We start from the raw sequence: 20,928 nt of genomic DNA, 5'->3' as shown, positions 1-20,928 counted from the left end.
CCCCTACCTACCCGCTCTGGGACCCCTGCCCCCAACTGCCCCCCAGGACACCACCCCCTATCTAAACCTCCCTGTTCCTTGTCCCCGGACTGGACCCTACCCCCTACCTGTTCCCTGACTGCCCCAACCCTTATCCACACCCCCATCCCCAAACAGACCTCCAGGATTCCCATGCCCCATCCAACCACTCCCTGCCCCCTGACAGGACCCCCAGAACTCCTGACCCATCCAACCCCCCACCCTACTCCCTGCCTGCGCCAACCCCTCTCCACACCCCTGCCTCCTGACAGGACGCCCAGAACTCCCAACTCATACAACCCCCCCCCCAGCTCCTTGTTCCCTGACCACCCCCTCCAGAGACCCCCCCACCCTAACTGCCCCCCCAGGACCCTCTTTGCACCCAGTCCCCTGACTGCCCTGACCCTTATCCACCCCCTGTCCCCGCACAAACTCCAGGACTCCCATGCCCCATCGAACTCCCCCTGCTCCCTGACTGCCCCCTCCAGAGACCCCTGCCCCTAGCCACTCCCCTGGGATCCCATTCCCCCCCATCCAACCCACCCTGCTCCCTGTCCCCTGACTGCCCCCACCCCTTATCCAACCCCCCCAGCCCTGGGCCCTTTACCTTGAGGCTCCATGCAGAGCCAGACATGCTGCCGCGCGGGACAGCACAGCCCCCCCCACCCCAGAGCGCTGCGCATGGCGGCAGCATGGCTCCGGTTGAGCAGAGAGCGTGTCTGCCTCCCCGCGGAGCCAAATGCTGCCCCACGGAAGCGCGCAGCCCAAACCCCCAGAGCGCTGCACGCGGCAGCAGGGCTACAGGGGAGGGGAGAAGGCAGGGGAGGGGCCGGCAGCTTGCTGCACTCGGCCCAGCGCTCCAGCCCGGGAGCGCGGACCCCACGGCTTGCCTGCCGGGAGAGTGGAGCCATTTGCCCACCCCGTGCGCACGGCTATGCTTCTGCTCCCTGCCCCCACCGGGGGAGCAGAGGGAAGAGGAGAGCGCGCCGGGCTGGGCAGGATTTTTAATGGCATGCTGAAGTCCCAGCAGGCTCCAGCATGCCATTAAAAATTGGCTCACGTGCCATCTTTGGCACACGTGCCATAGGTTGCTGACCCCTGGTTTAGGCAAATACAGAGTTCAGCAGGAACGTTGGAATCACAGTGGAGCCTAAAACTAGGACTTGCCACGTAATTCCCTGTAGTGGGGTGGTTGCCCCACTCCTGAAGAACAGGGATTGAGAGCAGCTGAGGGAGTGGCTTACCACAGGTGTAGCCAGCTCATCAGGGTCCAGCTGCCCCTGATAAGAGGGCTGGAGGCCAGATGCTTCCCTCTCTCTCTCACACACTGTGGAGACAGAAGGACCTAGCTGTCTGGGAATAAGGTATCTGAAGCGGAGAAGTGCTGGGGAAGGGCAAAGGGAGCTAGGGAGCTCCAGCCTGGTAACTCCCAGGCTGCAGGCCTTGGTGAAGGCTTAAGAAGGTTCTGAGGTTATAGAGGTGTAGCCCGGGGATAGGCAGAGGCAGCAGGTCCTAATCCCCTTGCCAGTGATGAGTGGTCATTACAGACTGTGGTCTGCCCCAGTGGGGGCTAGATGACGACTGGCAGTAGCCACTAAGGCAAGATGGGTTTAGAAGGTTGGGGGGTTTCCCCTCCTAGAGTAAGGGGGTACTTCTGGGGGCAGAACCCTGAGGAAAGGGGCACTGGGGTCTGGGAGGGGCACGGGGCCTAAAGCAAGCAGGACCAGCCAGAAGGAGGCATTCCTGGGAGCTGGAGTTGAGCTAATTCCCAAGATGACGAGCAGGAGGTGTCGCGCCAGTGAGTATCACCTCGCTACAGTCCCCCTTTGGGTATGTCTACACTGCAATTAAAAAACAGCGGCTGGCCTGTGCCAGTTGGCTCAGGGGCTATTTAACTGCAGTGCAGACATTCTGTGTGAGGTGGGAGAGTCCCCAAGCTTGGGCTGTAGCCAAAGCCTGAACATCTATACAGCAATTAAACAATCCCTTAGCCCAAGCCAGCAGGCATAGGCCAGACAGGCGTCTAATTGCAATGTAGACATACCTTCAGTGGATCTGGGCCAAAATGCCTGGTCTTCACTGTTATTTTACCTCAGGCTAGCTCACATATGTTTGTTAGCCTGCGGTAACAAAGAATACACACGCAACTTACTTTTTTTAAGCAGTGAAGAAAGGCTAAAGAGACAATTTGCCTCACACTTCACTGAACTCTTTATAGGCACTAGCCTAGCCTCTGACCTAGCTTTATTATAGCAAGTCAGTAGGGAGGATGTTGTACAGAAGTTCATATTTAAAAAGGGCAGTTCCTGAACAACAGACATTTACACAATCTCATCACTAGGCAGGAGTTTATGCTCTGTTGCTGTACAAACAGGACTAAGATATGACAAAGTAGTAAACCACCCAGGCACACAATGTTCCTAACTTCTACTTCATGAAGCTACTCCACCTGCCTTAAAAAGAGATTTATGAGCAGTTTACTTTTGTTTCTTTTATTGTCCCTGACAATTAATGCAGCATAAAATTTAATAGTTGCTATCATTAGCAAACTTCTGACATTCATGTGTTTTTGTCCTAAAGGTAGGGATGACAAAAATAACCTGGTCACTAGACTAGTTCACATGCTAAGCAGGTACGCACGCACGCAACACTTAATTCCACTAAGCTTCAGCAAGTTCATTGCTGGGATTTAGTCATTAGCGATCATAGGAGTTTTCTGATTTTAAGAAGAATTGTTATTTTTATAATCTAAAGGTTACATTTTGTAAAAACACTAAACTCTTCCCCACACAACTACAAATCCTATTGCAGTTACCAGTTTGGCTTTACATTTCTAATGCCATTTACACTGCAAGGTCTCGGTTTTCTACGCAACACGTTAACATGTTACGCTGATTTCCAGCTATGACTTCAGTATGCCAAACTAATAGGCTCTAGGCCTGTTTAGAAAAGTAACTAGCTCACCTAGCTAGAATAAAAGATTAGGTTTTATGTATAATATGTTCACCAACTCAGTGGAAGCCAGAGACAGAAAAATATACCCTTCCTTAATATATGATCCTAGTGACACAAAGAGGGCCTAGAAAGATGGAATCAAACTTGAAACTGTTTAAGGATTAAGCCAGAGGTGGGCAAACTATGGCCCATGGGACCATCCTGCCCGGCCGGGGAGGCTAGCCCCCAGCCCCTCCCTGATCTCCCTCCTCCCCTGCAGCCACACGGGCAGCACTCTGTGTGGCAGCGTGTCTGGTGCCAGGCAGCGTGGCTGCCAGACATTCTGCTCTGAGTGGCAAGGTAATGGGCAGGGGGTCCCAGGGGATGGTCAGGTGACAGGAAGCACCAGCGGGGCTGTCAGGGGGTAGGACTGTGGATAGGGGTCAGGGAACGGGGGAGGGAGTTCGATAGATGTGGGGTCCCAGGGGACCTGTCAAGGAGCAGGGGTGTGGATAGGGATCAGAGCAGTCAGGAAACTCGGAGCAGGGGGGTTGGGGTCCCAGGAGGGGGCGGTTAGGGGACAAGGAGAAATGGGGGTTGGATGGGTAGGTAGTACTGAGGGGGGCAGTCAGGGAGTGGGAAGTGGGAGGGATGGATAGGGGGCAGGGGCAAGGCTGTTTGGGGACACACAGCCTTCCCTACCTAGCCCTCCTTACAGTTTTGCAACCCCAATGTGGCCCTCGGGGCCAAAAAGTTTGCCCATCCCTGGATTAAGCTAAACTATGGTCCACAGCAATAAAAATTCCATTTAGCAACTTAACAAGGACATGCAAAATGCAGCATTGATAAAAGTGAAAGAATGTGCCTGGCTGAATACAGCTTGGAGGGGAAAGAAGGGAAAAGCTGTTCTCCAAAACTCAAGCCCACACAAGGCAGGCAGGCAGAACACCTTAATGAGACCATTCAGAGGGATGGGTATTCAGAAAGACTTTCAGCAGGTTAGTCAATAAATCCTCAGGCTAAACCAGCAAGATATTTTCAGGGCATGGGGCCACCTGATCATGCATACTTTATGCCACACATATACTTCAGCTAGAGACAAGCAAAAGTGAAACCCTGCTCCCTGCACACACAGGCATTAGCCAGGTGGGTGACAATTCTCCCATCCTTGACCACAAGTGGCACTGGAAGCTGCTCTGTGGTTGCTTACTGTAGCCTCAGGGCTGAGTAAGCTCAACAGATGCAGCATGAGATATTTAGCCAGTGGATGTTGCGGATCCACTAGCTACATGAGAGGCCACCCTCAAACCTCCCTCCTGTGCTAAGAAGATGAAACCCGGGGGGTGGGGCAGGGAATGACATGTGGGTGCCAGGGAATGCAGCCCCCACATGGCTCCACTCTGTCCAAGGGCCTTGCACAGCCCTTCCTTGGATCAGAGGATTATGCTCAGTCAGTTTCTGCCCTGATTTTCATTACAGAGGGGTTGGAGGAATATAATGGAGTGCAGTTCAGGTGTTCAACTGAATACCAATTTATATAGCTGCTCTTCCAAAAGCTCTCTTCCTGTATTTGTCTCCTCCTGTGGCTTCTTCTCTCCTCTTTTCAACCCTTTGTCCCCTCCTCTCTCCCATGCACATCTCTCCCCTCCTGTACCTCTTAAAACACTCAAGTGCCAGGTTTGTTGGTGGGGAGGCTCAGCACTCTGCACCAGCACTCAGCTCAGCTTGAGTCTGCTCAAACTTCTGCAAACAATCTAGTTCACGATGGGCATGCTCAGAGGCTCACAGGTATTAAAATTACATCATCTCATTTGCATGGTGACACAGACTCTTTGTTCAAGTTTTGTTAAAAATCCCTCTGCGGCAACACTTCCAACATTGAACTAAGAGCAGGTTCTGAAGCACTTTACAGATCCTAAATTAGTCACCTGGACTTAAATCCAGCCCTGTGTATAGCTGGCTCATTTCCTGGGGTGATAGCGGACATGAGTTACTCTGGGTTGATTACAGTATGGTGGCTGTTACTTGGTCTCGGCTAGCATCTATAATGATTTTACTAGCTGGGGAATGAGGTAGTTCTCTATTCCTTGGGGAATAGATTTCTCCTTTGCCGCCTGAATCAATAAGGATCTAGCCTGTTTCACATGTAATGAGTAAATCTTGATGACGTGTTCAGTACCTCTGCCTGTCCAGATCCAAGCATGTAATCACATACTCTCTGCCGGTGAGGTAAAGGCCCCTGCTGGCTTCCAGCTGATATTGTCTGTCCTGGTATGCAGCCGACACCATCTGTTGCACAAGTTTCCTGGCTGCAAGGTTTGACGCTGGGATTTTTAGGTCTGTCATGGTAACATTTGTTTCTTTTGTGGCTTTTGCAAGCCTAGTATTTGCTCATATTTCCCAAGTTACCAAGAGGAAGGATGGTCTTGTGGCTGCGGTGCTACAGTGGGACTCAGAAGAGCTGGGGTCCAATCCTCAGCTCTGCCATGGGCTTTTTGTGTGATGCTGGGCAAATCACTTAATCTTTCTCTGCCTTAGGTCCCAATCGGTCAGATGCGGACATGCAGCCTGTCTCCCAAATTTGACTGTTTTGTCTATTTAGATTAACTATTTGGGCCAGAGGCTGTCATATGAAGTTTGTCCAGGACCTTGTACCTTTAGCTCAGTTGGGACCTCTATGCACTACTGCAGTACAAACGACAGTGAGGTCTAGTGGAAAGTCAAGTCCCTACTTGTCTGCTCACTAGCACCTGTGCTGGGAAAGCCAATCCACCCAGTGGCACACTTTGACGATACAGTAGGACAGATCGGTGTCACGTTTAGCTTTCATGGAAAGTTTTTCACTGCCTGAATAGCTCTCATACAAGCCATTACTCTGTGATTCCTAGGAATAATGAATTAGGATGGATTAACAGCCTCAAACACAAAAGACAAAGCACATCATTACAACATTGCAGGAGATGGCCAGTCTCCTATTTCCAGAGAGAATAGTCTTTTCTATTTAAGCACAGAATAGGTGCAGTATATTCATGTCAGCAGCAGTGCAAACTTCCCTGCATTGGTCCATCAGAACTCCTTAACTCTGACCGGGAGGCTTCTCACCTAGGGATGAGGATGTATATCCGTACCCAGGCCTGGTCATTCACTCCTTGCTCTCTGCTAAAAATAACCAATTCAGAGTGCCAGTCAGTGCCTGACGTGCTGTGTAGGGGAAGAGACTGTGCCGTGGACAGCTGCCCATTAGGAAGGAGACAGAGACCCTTAACTCATCTCTCATAGCATGTACAACCCACGTGACACCAAGCTACAGTACCGGTTGGTACATCAGCACGAGGAGCATCCCCTGGGTTTCCTAGAACACCCAACCTAAACAAATGCAGGGAAGAAAGTGAAGTAAAGGGGTCCCCTAAGAAGGGGCAATTCCAAACATCTTTACAGCACACAGATTAGGTATTGGCATCTCCTTCATTGATCTACAAAGTCAACAACCAGTATAGAGAGCTTGGTTAGAGCAAGGATCCACAGCAGGGGTCGCTTCAGGCACCAGCGTACCAAGCGTGTGCCTGGGGCGACAAGCTGCAGTGGGCAGCCTGCCAGTTGCTGTGAGGACGGCAGTCAGGCTGCCTTCAGCGGCGTTTCTGCACGAGGTCCACTGGTCCCGCAGTTTCGGTGGCAATTCGGCGGCGGGTACACCAAAGGCACGGGACCGGCAGACCTCCCGCAGGCGCACCGCTGAAAACCACCTGACTGCCACGCTTGGGGTGGCAAAATACATAGAGCCACCCCTGATCCACAATGCCCTCCAAACTGCTTATTCATGACCTAAAGTGCAGCTTTTGAAGACACTTCAGGGTAGAAACAGCTAATTGGTAAATGACTAGCGCCTTGGATTGACAGGTGCTTTAATTCAGAAATCAAACTGCAGTAGAACTATAGGAGAAACTTCAATATCAAAGTTACAAACATCCAGAAAAGTACCAAGTGCAAATAAAAGAAGGCTCATGTAAATGTTCCAGAAGTCTTGCTGAGTATCATCAATGAGAAACAGAGTCCAATCCTGAAGTCTACACACAGCCCTGAACCTGGTCTCATCTACACCAGCATAAATCCACAGACTTCAACAGTCACTGCTGCTTTGCGAGAGTAGAACCAGGTCCCATGACCTCAGCAGAAGTTTTGCCTGAGTGAGGACTGCAAATTCACTGACTTCCATTTAATCCAGATGGGAGTAAAGAGAGAATATCAGGAAGGGTAGAAAACAGTCTCCCAGGTTAAGGGCAGCCAGGAGATTCCTGCTTCCTATGGACAGTTGTGCTCTGATGCTCTGCTTATTTGGAGCCCCTTGTTGCCTGAAGCAAGATTGATGGCGATGTTAGTGATGGTGTGGTTTGGAGACAGCAATGTGTATACCGCACTGCCATGTGGGGGTAAAGCTGCCAAATGTATGTGAGAGGCAAGAAAAATGCTCCTAGCAAAATGAAGGGGCTGGAGTATGACACCAAGAACCTATCCAGACTTGCTTGTAACTGAGGTAAGAGCCAACTCCATCCCCTGAGCTTGAGGCTGTGTCTACACTATCACTTATGTCAGCAAAACCTACATCACTCAGGGGTGTGAATATCACGCACGCACCCCGAGCAACAAATTACACCAGTATAAGTGGCAGTGTGCATAGCACTATGTTGGCAGGAGAGCTTCTCCCGCAGACACAGCTACCACTGCTTGTTGGGGTAGATTAATTATATCCATGGAAGAGCTCTCTCCTGTTGGCGTAGAGTGCCACTGTAAGCTCTCTAGTGTGGACACAACCTGAGAAGTGCCAACAGAAGGACAAAAAGTCTCAACAGCTGGTCATGAAAGTGAAGAGAAGGAAGAACCAGCTTCACAAACAATTCTTAGAAATAATGGGAAACCGGGGACAGACCAAAAATGTGTCAAGGAGGAGAGATTCTAAGGCATCTGCAGAGCACATATTAGCAAAGGGTAGGCCAGAAGGGTACTTAATTCTTTGGAAGGCTCAAGATCTTGTCAATAATTGCAATGACAATTAGAAAAACAGCCAATTTCTCTGAGTCACGCAAAATGAAAATAATATTCTTGCAAATGCAGCTATAATTAACCAAGAACCACACCCAGTCAGAGCTGGTCTCCCAGCTTTCTGCACTCTTCCTTTAGGCAAATAAAAGACTGTTCCAGGAAACATACAAATATTCAAGCACAGTCATGACCCTATAAAAATTTAGTTCCGTGAGAGTTAATGTCAATACAAAACAGCTTTCCTCATTTCCATAAATCTCAAAGCAAAAAATCCAATTCTCCAGCTACAGAAGAGTCCTGTGGCCAGATCTGAAGACTTAAAATTTAACCAAAGCAAAGGGTTTTTTTTCTACTTTCTCCTCTAGATAGCTCCATCTCCTTCCCAGACAACTAGAATTTCAGGGTGTCTTCTTCAAATCACCTCTCACTTTCCTATACTTCCCATGCCTGCTATGCTTGCACTACTCAGGGCCGCCCAGAGGATTCAGGGGGGCTGGGACAAAGCAATTTCGGGGGCCCCTTCCATAAAAAAAAAATCGCAATACTATACAATACTATATTCTCGTGGGGGCCCTGCAGGGCCCGGTGCAAATTCCCCCACTTGCTCCCCACACACACACACAGGCGGTCCTGGGAAAAATAAACCTTCTGCATCTCAGCACAAACTCAGTTTTGAGAAAACTTCTTTACAAGGTATCACTGGTTCTCAGCATCAGCTAGTGCTAAAAGGCACTAAAGCTCATTAAAATAGTTGGACAAATATTTGTCTGTCAAAACTTTTTCTAGATCGAAAACTAGGGGTTTTTAAAAAGCAGAAAAAAAATCACGGATAATGTCTGCTTTCCTTCAAAATTTGTTGTGTTTTTTTTTTTAATTGAAACGCTGAAATTAGTCTGCCAAAACCTGAATATGGTCTGGGGTTTCAGAAGTGTGTGGCCAAATATTTGCTGCTTGCTGTGTCTGATTGTTCAAAGAAACAATAAAAAAATTCTGCTTAAAAAAAATCCAAAAACTTTTGAACCACCTCAGCTTGTGACCAAATGCCTTAGCCCATCCAGTCAGAGATTTTTCCAGGTTTCTGATTCTCTCTCTGCTGGCTTCCTTGACTCATATCTGTCTCCATAACTTTGGGTTCATTTAGGTTAGAATATAAGAACAGCCATACTGGGTCAAACCAAAGGTCCATCCAGCCCAGTTTCCTGTCTACCGACAATGGCCAATGCCAAGTGCCCCAGAGGGAGTGAACCTAACAGGTAATGATCAAGTGATCTCTCTCCTGCCATCCATCTCCACCCTCTGACAAACAGAGGCTAGGGACACCATTCCTTACCCATCCTGGCTAATAGCCATTAATGGACTTAACCTCCATGCATCTATCTGTTTCCTAGAGACTGGCTCCACGGGGTCCCTCACAAACTGGAGATGGTTACTGAGGGTTTGTCTTTAGTATAGTTTATGTACATACTCCACGAACTGAGCATTTGAGCTTGTTCCAGAATCTGGGATGAGCCTATGTTGTAAAAACTGAAATGCTCAAAATAGCACATGCATGTGAATGGTCACAAGGTGCTAAAATTAAATTAAGCCAGGGGTTCTCAAACTGGGGGTCAGGTCCCCTCAAGGGGTCACAAAGTTATTACTGGAGGTCACAAGCTGTAAACCTCCACCTCAAACCCCACTTTGCCTCCAGCATTTATAGACTGCCCACCCCCCTCAGAATCTCCAACCCATCCTGCTCCTTGTCCCCTCACCGTCCCCTATAGACCCCACCCCCAACCACCACCCTGCTCCCTGTCCCCTGACTGCCCCGACCCCTATCCACCCCCCTGCTGAGTCCTGACAGACCCCGGAATGCCCACAATCCAATCCCCCCATTCCCTGTCCCCTGACTGCCCCCCCACCTCTGCCCCCTCCCTGTCCCCTGACTGTCCCTGGAACTTCCTGCCCCTTACACCCAGCTCACCACTCACCCGGAGCCTCAGCGCATCCAGCAGCGTCCCTGAACAGCTGCAGCGTGGCTCCGGCCGGGGGCCTGAGCTCCGCCCCTCTCAGAGCCGCGTGGTAAGGAGGCGGGGCTGCAAGCTCCACACCGAGCAGAGCTCAGGCCCCCCCACCAGAACCACGCTGCAGCTGTTCAGGGACGCTGCTGATTGCGCTCAGGCTCCAGGAAAAGGGCAGAAATGGGGTCGGGTCAGCCTGGGGCCGGAGAGGGAGCCTCAGCTATTCTCATGGGGGCCCCTGCGGAGCCCGGGGCAAATTGCCCCACTTGCCCCCCTCCAGGCAGCCCTGGCACTACTTCCTGCTGGCACAATTGCTCGAACTCACCTTTATTTGCCCTTTTTCCACATTAAGGATGGTCACCATGTTGAAAAATATTTGAGCCAGGGACTGCCATATTAAGTTTGTACAGGACCTTGCACCTTTAGCTTTGTTGGGGCCTCTAAGCACTACTGGAATACAAACTTGGCTGTCAGATGATTTGCATCCACACCCCCTGTGGGTACAAACCACGGAATACAAACTCTATCAAGACAGCTTGCTAATGGGGTAGTTTGTAGAAGAGTTGCTGCTCAATAAGGTTTTTAAGACAATCCACAAAAGGCACTGAAACACTTAAAAAAACTAGGCTAGTTCCAACAGTGTTTGAAAACAGTTGACCCCAAATGGTTCCACTTTAGCAGGGTTCTGGCTCCAGTTTCACAATGAATGAGGGAGTGAAGGAGAGGAGACTGCGAAAGACAAGAGAAAGGAATCAATCATTGGAGTGGAGACTGTGTGGATCTGACTATTCAGTTATTTGACCTATAGGCTGGGTCTCCCAGTGCAGCCAACAAGAATCTAGGGTTTCAACCTTTTGCCAATGAGCTTGGCCTCTTGTCAACTTAATACAACGGTTGAGACTAAATGCCTCAATGTCCTTCATAAACCCTCCCCACCGGACACACGATCTTCTTATAACCCCAGAGTCCTCTTCAACTCCCCTCTTCCCCCCATCCCCTCTGCTGCTCCCATCCAGGAGAATCTAGTCCACATCTTCTCTTCCAAAATATTTCACTTTTCTCTGTCTGCACAGCTAAAAACTCTTCCCGACCCTAGTCATCTGTCCCTAGGGTATATACCCTTTCCCTCCCCAACCACCATCTTAGCAATGGCTGCATGGACTGGAGGGGGCTAAGATCTTCCTAGCCAGTTCTTCAGGCCATATCAGCCTCGTTCAATTCCCTCTACTGGCTCCTTCCTCACTACACTAAGTTCAAAATTATTTCTAATCACCTTCAAAGGCACGACTTAGTTCTGCCCATCCTCTCTTACTGATCCTCCTTATTCCTTCACTCAGTTAATAATGCCAACCTCAAGGCCCCATATCAGACTCCTGAGCTTTCTTCCAAGCTTGGCCCTACACATGGAACATCCTTCCTGAGCTGGTCCACAAATGCCCTCCCCTCCACACGCTCCCTACCCATCTCCTTCATTGGGTCATATCTGGCATTAGTTTGTGAGCGCCTAAGGGAAGAGATCAGGCATTTTTAAACACAAAGTGGAAGTTTTATGGTGCTCAAGACTCAGGAATAGTTCCAATCGAGAAAGACATTTCTCCTTAAAACAAAATGGTATTTAGACTAAAAGACTTTAAATTTTGTTTTTAAATTAACAGATGCCTGTCCTACTTTTCTACTCCAGAGAGGTCAATGCTCCCACAAGACTTTTGACACACAGGGAATGGGAAGAAGACATTTATAAATACTCCTCTCTAGGAGTTTACAAACACAAGTGCCCATTTTAATCAGACCTCATCATCTGCCAGTTCAAAGGGACTCTGTCATGGGACTACAAGGCAAGTTAGGATTTATTTTTAACTTAGTGCAAAACTGTTGCTTAGACACTCACAAGAGAAAATGTACCAAATCTGATTGGAAGGTGGAATTTAAAATTGCTTCTCCCCACCCCACAAGGGATTACCTCATAAATATTATTTTAAAACAGTCCCTAGACCAATACAAGCTTTGGCTTTTGCTCAGAAAAGGCCATGTCTATACCAAAGCAAGAGACATGCTAGGAGCGCTCTGGCACCTTTTCCCAAGCCATGCCCTACCTAGCAGAGTAAGGCTAAATCCTCACCTTCCTATTGGGAGGGGCAGGGTGTGGAGTGCAAAGCAGAGCTGGCTGCAAATATATCCCAAGAGACCACCCGCTGCAGTGGGGCAACTTAGCTTCAAGCAGGTGCACACCTTGAGCATGGGTGAAATTCATCTGCATCCACAGATCCAACCACTTAAGTAGTGCACGGACCTTGATTTCAAGGCAACGTTCTAGTCATTTTGGGTATGTCCACCTACAATCAGACACCTGTGGCTGGCCTGTGCCAGCTGACTCGGAGGGCTGTTTAACTGCAGTATACACATGCTGAAGACAGAGCAGGATTCTACACTTATAGCATTGTTGGGGTTTTTTTGAGAATTATATTGACAAACTTTCATTCTATTCTAGTCATGCTCTTCTGCACTGTAGTTCAATCTAGCTAGACACAGCTGCAGCCAGCTTGCTTGTGATCCACTAGAAACAAGGCCAAAAGTGGACCTTCCCCTACTCCTTTAGGCAAATCCATTCTAGGTGGGATTGTCAGAAATGCTCAACACCGGCCTAACTCTGCTTCCATGAAGTCATTGCTAAGAGTCCCATCCATCTCCATGGGAGCAGAATTAGGCCAAAGCAGAGTACTTATGAAAACCCCAGTCTGTGCACCTGTCACACAGTGCAAGCCTGTTGATTTCCCTATTATAACAAGGGCAGAAGTTTGCTCCTTGGCCAGGTCTACATGGTGATACTCAGGGCATGTCTACACTTACTTCCAGAACAATCGATCCAGCAGGGGTCAATTTATCGCATCTAGTGAAGACACGATAATGGACTGCCAAGCGCTGTCCCATCAACTCCGGTACTCTGGAGAGGCGGAGTCGATAGGGAAGCGTTAGGAGTAGACCTACCGCAGTGAAGATACTGCAGTAAGTAGATCTAAGTACATTATTCACATAGGTGAAGTTGCGTAACTTAGATTGATCCCCCAGCGTAGACCAAGCCTCAGGAGAGCTCAGGCAAATCAGTGATGAATGGTATGAAGTCAATGCCCTGGCACTGGTGTGTTAAACACCCCATGTGGATGCTCTCTAACTCAATCGTCCTCCATACACTCCTATTTCCAGCTTTGTTCAAAAAAAATCCAAAGATTAAATTACAGCAAATGAAGATCACTTTACTCCTGAGTAAAAGCATCCACGTGGTGGTTCTGATGCACTTTAACTTACATGCATGGACTCCAGGCCTTTAATTGGATTTGCCTTAGTCTTCCTGAGAGTTCTCATGTAGCCAAGCCCTTTGTCTCTTACAAACATGGGGCAGGAGATGCCCCATTTTCAAAGCTGTTGACAGACAACAGGGAACAAAGCCCAAAAGACACAATGGAATTTATCTGGAGATGTTCAAACATGATCCGTCTCAACTTTACAAAGGGAACTTTAGACTGCCCCATTCACGGAAACCTGATGGTTAGCCAGGAGCTCTCTTTAGCCTCTGTTTGCAGAGCCTGGGGAAGAGCTGCAAATTAGCATCTCCACCCTTCTCTGGGGATAAGGCTGAGTTAGAGGAGAGAGCAGTTTGAAATGGGCTTGGGTATTTTGCAGGCAGAGACGTTATTTTGGTAAGGGATCCCCAGGCCCTCCATGTCTGGAAGATCTTTTCACAGAAAGATTCACCAGTTCTTTTACCCTCCCTTTGATCACATCAGATATTGAGCAGCATAACCTCTCCCGCTCTGGTTTGCTCCTGCTCTGGAGGTGCATGCGTGCATTCATCTGGGAGCCGAAGTTAGCCTACAATGTAGGCAATACGGAATCTTGCTAAACTGTAGCTCATTAAGCTGCCAAGTTAGAGGCGTAGCTTTGTCATCTACAGAAGCATGGAGCAGTGACATTCCACCACTGTGATGAGATAGGGCCAGCATGAGTGAGGTCACACTCTTCATGGAACAACACAGGAGCATCATTCAAAGTCCCTTCCACCCTCCCCCAGCAAACCAAAAGAGCATAATTCAATTGTTTTATCATGAGCCATTTCCAAGAGATATTCCTTCCTTTAGTTTCTTACCTTGGTTGAGATAGGTAAGGGTTTCTTCATGCAGCTTTACAGCAGGGGATGTGGCTGTGCAGAGAACATACTGAAACGGAGGCAGTTTGGTGTCACTCTCAGGAGACAGCTGGGGCTCCTCCTGTTTGAAGATCGGCAGTGCAAGGACATCACTGAAACATAGAATAAACACATTTACTTACAGCAACTTAGAGGAACACAAGGCAAGAATCCAAATGTGAAATTCTCTCACTCTTGTGGGTGGGCTTGTGGGTGATGATCCAACAGAGCAGATGAGATGGAGCGGACTTCTCATGCACAATGAGTTATACACACTGGAGCTGGAAGGTGTGAATTACAACTCAGGGTAGACATAAGAGCTAGTTCTGATCGAGCTTGTGTGCTAAAAATAGAAGTATAGCTGTGACATGGTGAGCTGCAGAAGGGGATAGCAGTCCCCATTACATACCTATGACCACGGTAGCTAGTCTCCCCACCCCCTAACCCCACTGTGGCTACACTTCTATGTTTAGACCACTAGCTAAATTAAAGCTAGCACAGGTATGTCTCCTCAATCTGGAATTTACACCTTCCAGGTCTAGTGCAGCTATTTCCTCTTAGGGTACAAAGAGTTTGGCTCGCGCAGTGTAACAGTGTGTGGAGTCCCCCTGTTCAGTAAGTTAGTACCAGGCACATTTTAGCACATAGCATCAGTACAATGGAAGGTCCTCAAGAATTACTTGAGTTGGTAAAAACTAGAGCTGGTTGAGAAGTGAGTTTTGTACCAGGGGAGCGATGGAGGGAAGTAGGTGTAATGATGAAAAGTAACATTGCAACAAAAGCGAAAAGCCTTTTGAAGAAAGTTTTGGGGTTTACATCCAAAAGCCTGAAAAAAAAATCAGAGAAAGTAAAAACAAGCCCTGGATGCACTCTAGTAAGAAAACTGAGATATGATTTTTTTTTTAAGCGGAACTTGCTATCTACCCATCAAGGATTGCTTGATTAATTCTGCACAACAAAGCCACAGCCCCTTCTCTCAAAAGTAAGGCATCCTCCCTTGTGCCTACTAATCCCATCCATTTGCTCCTCACAGAAAAAAGCCTTCGCCCCACCAATCTATGCCCTTCCTCTAACTCTTCCCATGCCACCACAAAACCATGTCTCTCCCTCCTACAATGTAGAGACACTCCCTATAAACTGATCCCAAAGCCAATCCCAAAGCCAATCAGCTCACCCTCTGCTTGTCACTCCCTCAAAATTCAGCCTGCCCCACCCAACAATTGGTGTGACCGACTAACAACTCAGGGCTGGTCAGGGCATCTCAGGATAAAGGGTGTGGAGGCTGGGGGAGGCCTGGCCAGAGTTAAGCAATACAGTCATAGGGTGTTGGGAACAAGCTTTCTTCCACAGCAATCCACAGTCACTCTGACGTACAGCCAGTTTATATGGCCTGTTGGGATGTGGATGCTTCATGCTACCATGTTAAATAGCTTCAGGATTTGGCCCATATTGAATAACATGCTTCTGTATGTACCATTTGCACCAGAAGATAGTGCTCAGCCTTGGAGTTCAGCTCAACACATTGTGGCTTGGTCCAGGGTTTTGTTCTAGCCCATTAGAGTCACCAGTCACCAGGATGGATCCAGATATCACAGCTTCTCCAAAATAGATCAGATCCAGCCATTTGGCTTAGGCCCCTCTCATATTCTAATTTAAAAGCCTTTAGAGTTTGAGCTGTGCACAATATAGGGTCAGGTCCTGCCCTCAGATGCATCTGCACAACTCCCGTGGACTCAAATCTGACATCCTTTCCAAGTTTCATGCTGGCATAACTCTACCGACTTAAATGAAATCAATCTTGACGCGGTCAGAGAACAAAACAAAGCTCATACGCATTCAGAATGCCCAAAGCATGATCAGCAAGGGCATCCCTACACTGCAGCTGAGGGCATGCTTCCCAGCACCGTCAACAGATGCGCCCGGAAAATAGTAGTGCGGACGCAGTAAGGCACAGGTACAGTCTAATCGCCCAAGCTCAGACACAGGGGGTCAGGCAGCTTTGGACTCAACAGCTAACCCAGGCTGCTACTTTTAGCATGCTAACTCAAGCATCCCCACCCAGGCTGAGGGGTTCTCTCCCAGCTGTAGTGTAGACATACCCTATGAAAATAGATCCCAGTGTTAGCAGCCTTATCTCACTATGCCTAAGTACGAAGAACCACATTAGAGAAGCTGGGAAGACTAACACAGAACCCTACTTCTGTTCATTCTGTACTGTTTGTAAGACTAGTAAAGTCTAACCCGACCACCTCCTGGCTCAGAGCAGAAATCTTTACAGCCACCTCTTGTCTCCACCGGGCACATGAAACCTCTTGACTTTCAAGTTATTGAGGCAGCAGCTGCATCCATTGCATTAATGCTTATTTTTTGATGTTTGTTTGTGCATATAACTGTCTAGACACATGGACAGGAGCGTTGGCATGCTTGCGCAGTAAGAGCATTAAGGAGTTTGCTCTGCCCATGCAGGTTAATGATCCACTTGTTGTTAGCGTTTAACTCTCAGCACTACAACCTTGGGGAGTTCTCTCCAGGCCATTAAATCAAATGGTACTCTGCAGTAAAGACTCAAAAGTTCCTGGTTCAAAAACAGTCACTCCTATTTATGGAGAAAAAGCTATGGAGCAGATCAAGCAAAGTGTGGGGAGAGTCAGGAGTTTTCTCATCTATAGCCACCATGAAAAAGTCCAGCCCCATTCGTTTCACTGGTATTAGACGCTATCACAATTCTTGTCTAACTGAAACAACAACTTTTTCCTATATGACGACTTATTACAGTAAAGAAGATCCAAATCCCTACAGATTAATTTTGAAAACATTATTTCTTCTACAGGGGCCTCATAATACTTTCCACACTCATATATAGGAATCATTCTCCATTGAAATGCAGTCACCTCTGCTGCCCAGGAACACTGATTCATGCATTATCTACACAATGCCATGAGGATGCACATTGCTTTACAGAAAATATAACACATGGTCCCTGTTCAAAGGCTCTACAATCCAAGAGCCCGATTCTGCAAATGCAAACAGCCAGTGGGCCTATAATTAACAGCTTTGGGCAAATGATACATTCCTTATGTGGCTGAAATGACACAGGGAAATGTAGGGAGGCAGAAGTCAAGTGGCTACAGTACATTCCATATATCATAGTCCAATTTAATTCCTCTAAACTTGCAAAGAGTGCTATAGGATGGTTAGTGACCACAAACATTCACGGATTCTTAATTTCATCTGAAAGGTTAGTGGAAAGTCTAATCCTAAAAAACAATTGGGAAACTGCACAAAAAAGTACTATTGTATAGAAGTAAACAGAATTTTTATTCTCACAAGGCCTAATCCAAAACTCACTAACTAGAAGGTGCTTATGATCAGACCCACAAACAACATTTTACTTTACGGTATTTGGCACATAGTGTATCAAGAGTCTGGCAAAGAGACAAGGTTTTAGCAGCCAGTCAAGGACTGAGATCATATACGTGGCAGGTATATAAATTCAGGCATAGCAAATAGAACTGAACAAAGATTGTGAAGTGCTGTCCTGTCTACCATTTTGGAAAGCAGTTTTTTCCATAATGAGGCTCCATAACAGTTCCCATCTTATTTCACACACAACTTTTCGGCTAAAGTTTTCCAGGACTGGTCTCTGCCTGAGGTCAAATGCACTTACCATATATATATATATTTTTTGGAGGTGCGGGGAGGGAGTTTGTTGAACTGATTCCACCATTGGGAGAATAAGGAGAGTGAAACAAATAAACACTGTTCCCATGAGGAAGAATCAAGATTCTCCCCGCCCCACTCCAAAAAAACCCCCAATTTTAAGGCCAGTCTACACTACAGACTTCTGTCCATATAGTTGGCCGTTAGCAATGTGAACAGCACACCAGCAGAAGTCCTTAGTGCAGGCAGCTCTACATTTTTACCAGTATAGCTTGCTTCACTCACAGGGCATGATTTTACTCTAGTCTTTTTTGACGGAGACAGCTGAATCCACTCTAGGAAGGCTTTGCTGGAAGGTATTCCTAGACCAGTAAAGCACTCCATCTCCTAGTGTAGACCCCACTTCAGGTCCTGCTTGTACTGGGATTTTTGGTAGTATCATACTTACACCAAAATACACCCCCAGTGCAGATGGGTAGCACTGGGGTAAAAGAGGCATTGGGCTGATGTACTTTGATCGTCTACCAGAGTACCTCACACAAGATTCTTTTGCACAGCCGCAGTGTTTCTGCCTCAGAGATTGCACTGGTAGTATAGATACATCCATGTAGGGTGACCAGATGTCCTGATTTTATAGGGACAGTTCCAATATTTGGGACTTTTTCTTATATAGTGTCCTATTACCTCCCACCCCCATCCCAATTTTTCACACTTGCTATCTGCTCACCCTACATCCGTGTAGTTGTCTGTGACAAGCCTCAACAAGTTTGGCAGAAAAGTAGCCCTCACAGAAAATAGGTGTCTTCAAATGTTTCAGTGCAAACTGGGGGTTTTATTGAACAGCATTAGGAGGCATCCGAAGTCTTCGAGTTGTATACCATCACCCAGCACTGTACTGTGAGTGAATGGCATGCTCTCTATGTTCCCTAACAGCCAAGGCAGCCAGCACACTGTACCAACCCTTGGGTTGATGCAGCCTGCTTCACCCATTTACCAGCTCCACATGGAGGGAGCTGGGCGACAGCCCCATTTAAGTTATTAATACACATACTTCGGGGGGCGAGAACATGTCATGTAGACAGTTTAAGACACTAAACCTTCATGGCAATGAAAAAGTGGCCTCTATGTAACAGAAGGGGGGGGGGGGGGGAAGTTCACAATTTGAATACCGTTCCACTGGAGAACAAGGGATTTTGTACTTAAAGCATCCTATACATATAGGGACTAGAGTTCAAGAATGCATGTCTAGCAGCCTAAAGGAAGATATTACCAGGCTTGAGTGCTTAAATGGGCAAGCTGGATGTTCTCAGAGACAGCGATTACACAGAGATAGGCTTTGAAAATGACAAGCCATTTGGTTGTGAACCAGACTCTCTGCTGGTGTAAATCAGTAGTTTTCCACTTCCACTGGGCTGTGCCATTTCCCACCAGCTGAAAGTCTTCCCCTATATATTTGAAACAATTTTCATAAACATTCAGCAAAGTCAAAAATGAAATTCCCAGTTGTCTATTAGAGGGGTGCAAATACGGGGTTCTTCAACATATATCGACATGCTGCAGCCTATATTGTTTAACTGCCCCTGTGTTTAAATTAGCAATTTAATTCAATGTGACCCGTGTGAAAACAAGACAGGATATAACTGGTTTGGACAAGCCCAACCAGACTGTTGGAACCAGTTAGCCATCCTCCAAAAAGAAAAAAAGAAACATCTTATCCTGAGAAAATCTGAGGTCTTCCTAATTTCCAGTGCAGCATTTTCTACAGCCACTTGACAGTGCTTTGCATAGAGTTGTAACGTCTCCCTTTGAAATGCTCTTGTTAAATCTCTGCAGAAGGCGGCAACCCTCAAGGGCACTCGTCCAAAGTTCAAAAAACGAACCGTGTCTAATAAAGACCCTCTGAAGCGATTTGCCAGCTCTGGCAAGAAGTGGGGAGATCCCAGCCCTCACCCCCAATTTAGCTTTCTATGACTCAAAGCCAAGGCTACACAAATTCCTTAAGCCTGTTCATAGTTACAGGCAGCAAAGGTGGGACCGTTTCCAAAGGAACCCAAAAAGAAAAAAGCTTACTAGGAAGTGGATTTCACCTGGAAACAGCACAAGACAGCTCAAAGTAAAAGCAACAACCCGGGAAGTTTACGGGCAGATTCGCCTCTCATTTATTCGGATTATACTGGTTTCACACCAATGTAACCCGAGTGGCGTTGCTCCGGATCTACACCAGCCAGAGGCGATCCATGCGGTGTAGCTTTGCACGCCAATACCTCTGCCCCTCGCCTTCGCCGAGGGGATTTTTCTCTAGACAACATGCGTTGGGACGGATGCTGGCCGAGCCAAGAGCCAGCGGCACACGCGGCGCTGCAAGGCAGTGAGGAAGCGCCAGCTGGGTGGCAGGCTGGCGAGAATGGGACGCGGGGCCCCCAGCACAACGCAGCAGAAACACAGCGGGGGGGGGGGCGCCCCATCCTATAGCCCCCGCTACGCCTGAGCGCCCCCCAGCCGGAACGTGCCGTGGGGCAGCCTGCGCCTCGCCCCACGCTGCCCCAGGCAAAGGCACCGGGCTCTCCAATGCGCCTGGAGCGCGCCAGCGCCCACCCTTCCCCGATGCACTCCCCTTCTCCCCCGGCTTCTCTGTGCCCCAGGGCAGCTGCCCTGCCGGTGAGCACCCAGCGCAGCACCCGGGCAGGGCGCCGGACTCACCGCAGGTAGCTGCCGGTGGAGTGCTGGTTGTAGTGCTCGGGCTGCGTGTGCCAGAACAGCATCTTGGGGAGCCCGGGGCAGCCAGGCGCCCAGCCTGGCACAGCGCGCACCGCTCCAGACCGCGGCCGCCCGCGCGGCTACCTGCGCTTTTATTGCCCAGCCCCGCAGCCTGCTAGTTAGCCGAGCCCTCCCCCTGCTCCTCCTCTCCGCGGCCCGGCCCGGGCGGCTCCCCCCGGGCCTGGCTCGGCGGGCGGGGCGTGCAGGTGGATGTACAGCGGCGGTTTCCCTGGGGAAAGGGCAGGACAACTAATCCTATAGGTGGCCCACAGTAGAGGGGCAGGGCACCCAAACGTTCCCAAGAGAAGGGGGGGCAGGACACACAATCCCATAGGTGCCCCA

At 48.5% G+C, this 20,928-nt stretch overlaps 1 protein-coding gene across 2 annotated transcripts in view; it reads right to left on the bottom strand.

Moving 5' to 3' along the window:
- TFCP2L1 (transcription factor CP2 like 1) overlaps positions 1-20,622 on the bottom strand; it is a 43,049-nt gene extending 22,427 nt beyond the window's left edge. Inside the window, exons 1-2 of one of the 2 annotated variants that reach the window (XM_030580964.1) lie at positions 20,530-20,622; positions 14,131-14,282 (exon numbers count right to left, since the gene is read on the bottom strand). In XM_030580964.1, the coding sequence (XP_030436824.1) occupies positions 14,131-14,282; positions 20,530-20,591 (214 nt within the window). In that variant the 5' untranslated portion in view covers positions 20,592-20,622. Of the gene's footprint in view, positions 1-14,130; positions 14,283-20,529 lie in introns of those variants that run through there. The other variant, XM_030580965.1, reaches the window with a different exon arrangement.
- Positions 20,623-20,928: the final 306 nt, after the last annotated feature.

This window comes from Gopherus evgoodei, chromosome 11 (assembly GCF_007399415.2).
Source record: "Gopherus evgoodei ecotype Sinaloan lineage chromosome 11, rGopEvg1_v1.p, whole genome shotgun sequence".
Classification (NCBI taxonomy): Eukaryota; Metazoa; Chordata; order Testudines; family Testudinidae; genus Gopherus; species Gopherus evgoodei.
Note: the sequence above shows the minus strand (reverse complement) of the source record. Positions and strands in the feature narration are given on the sequence as shown.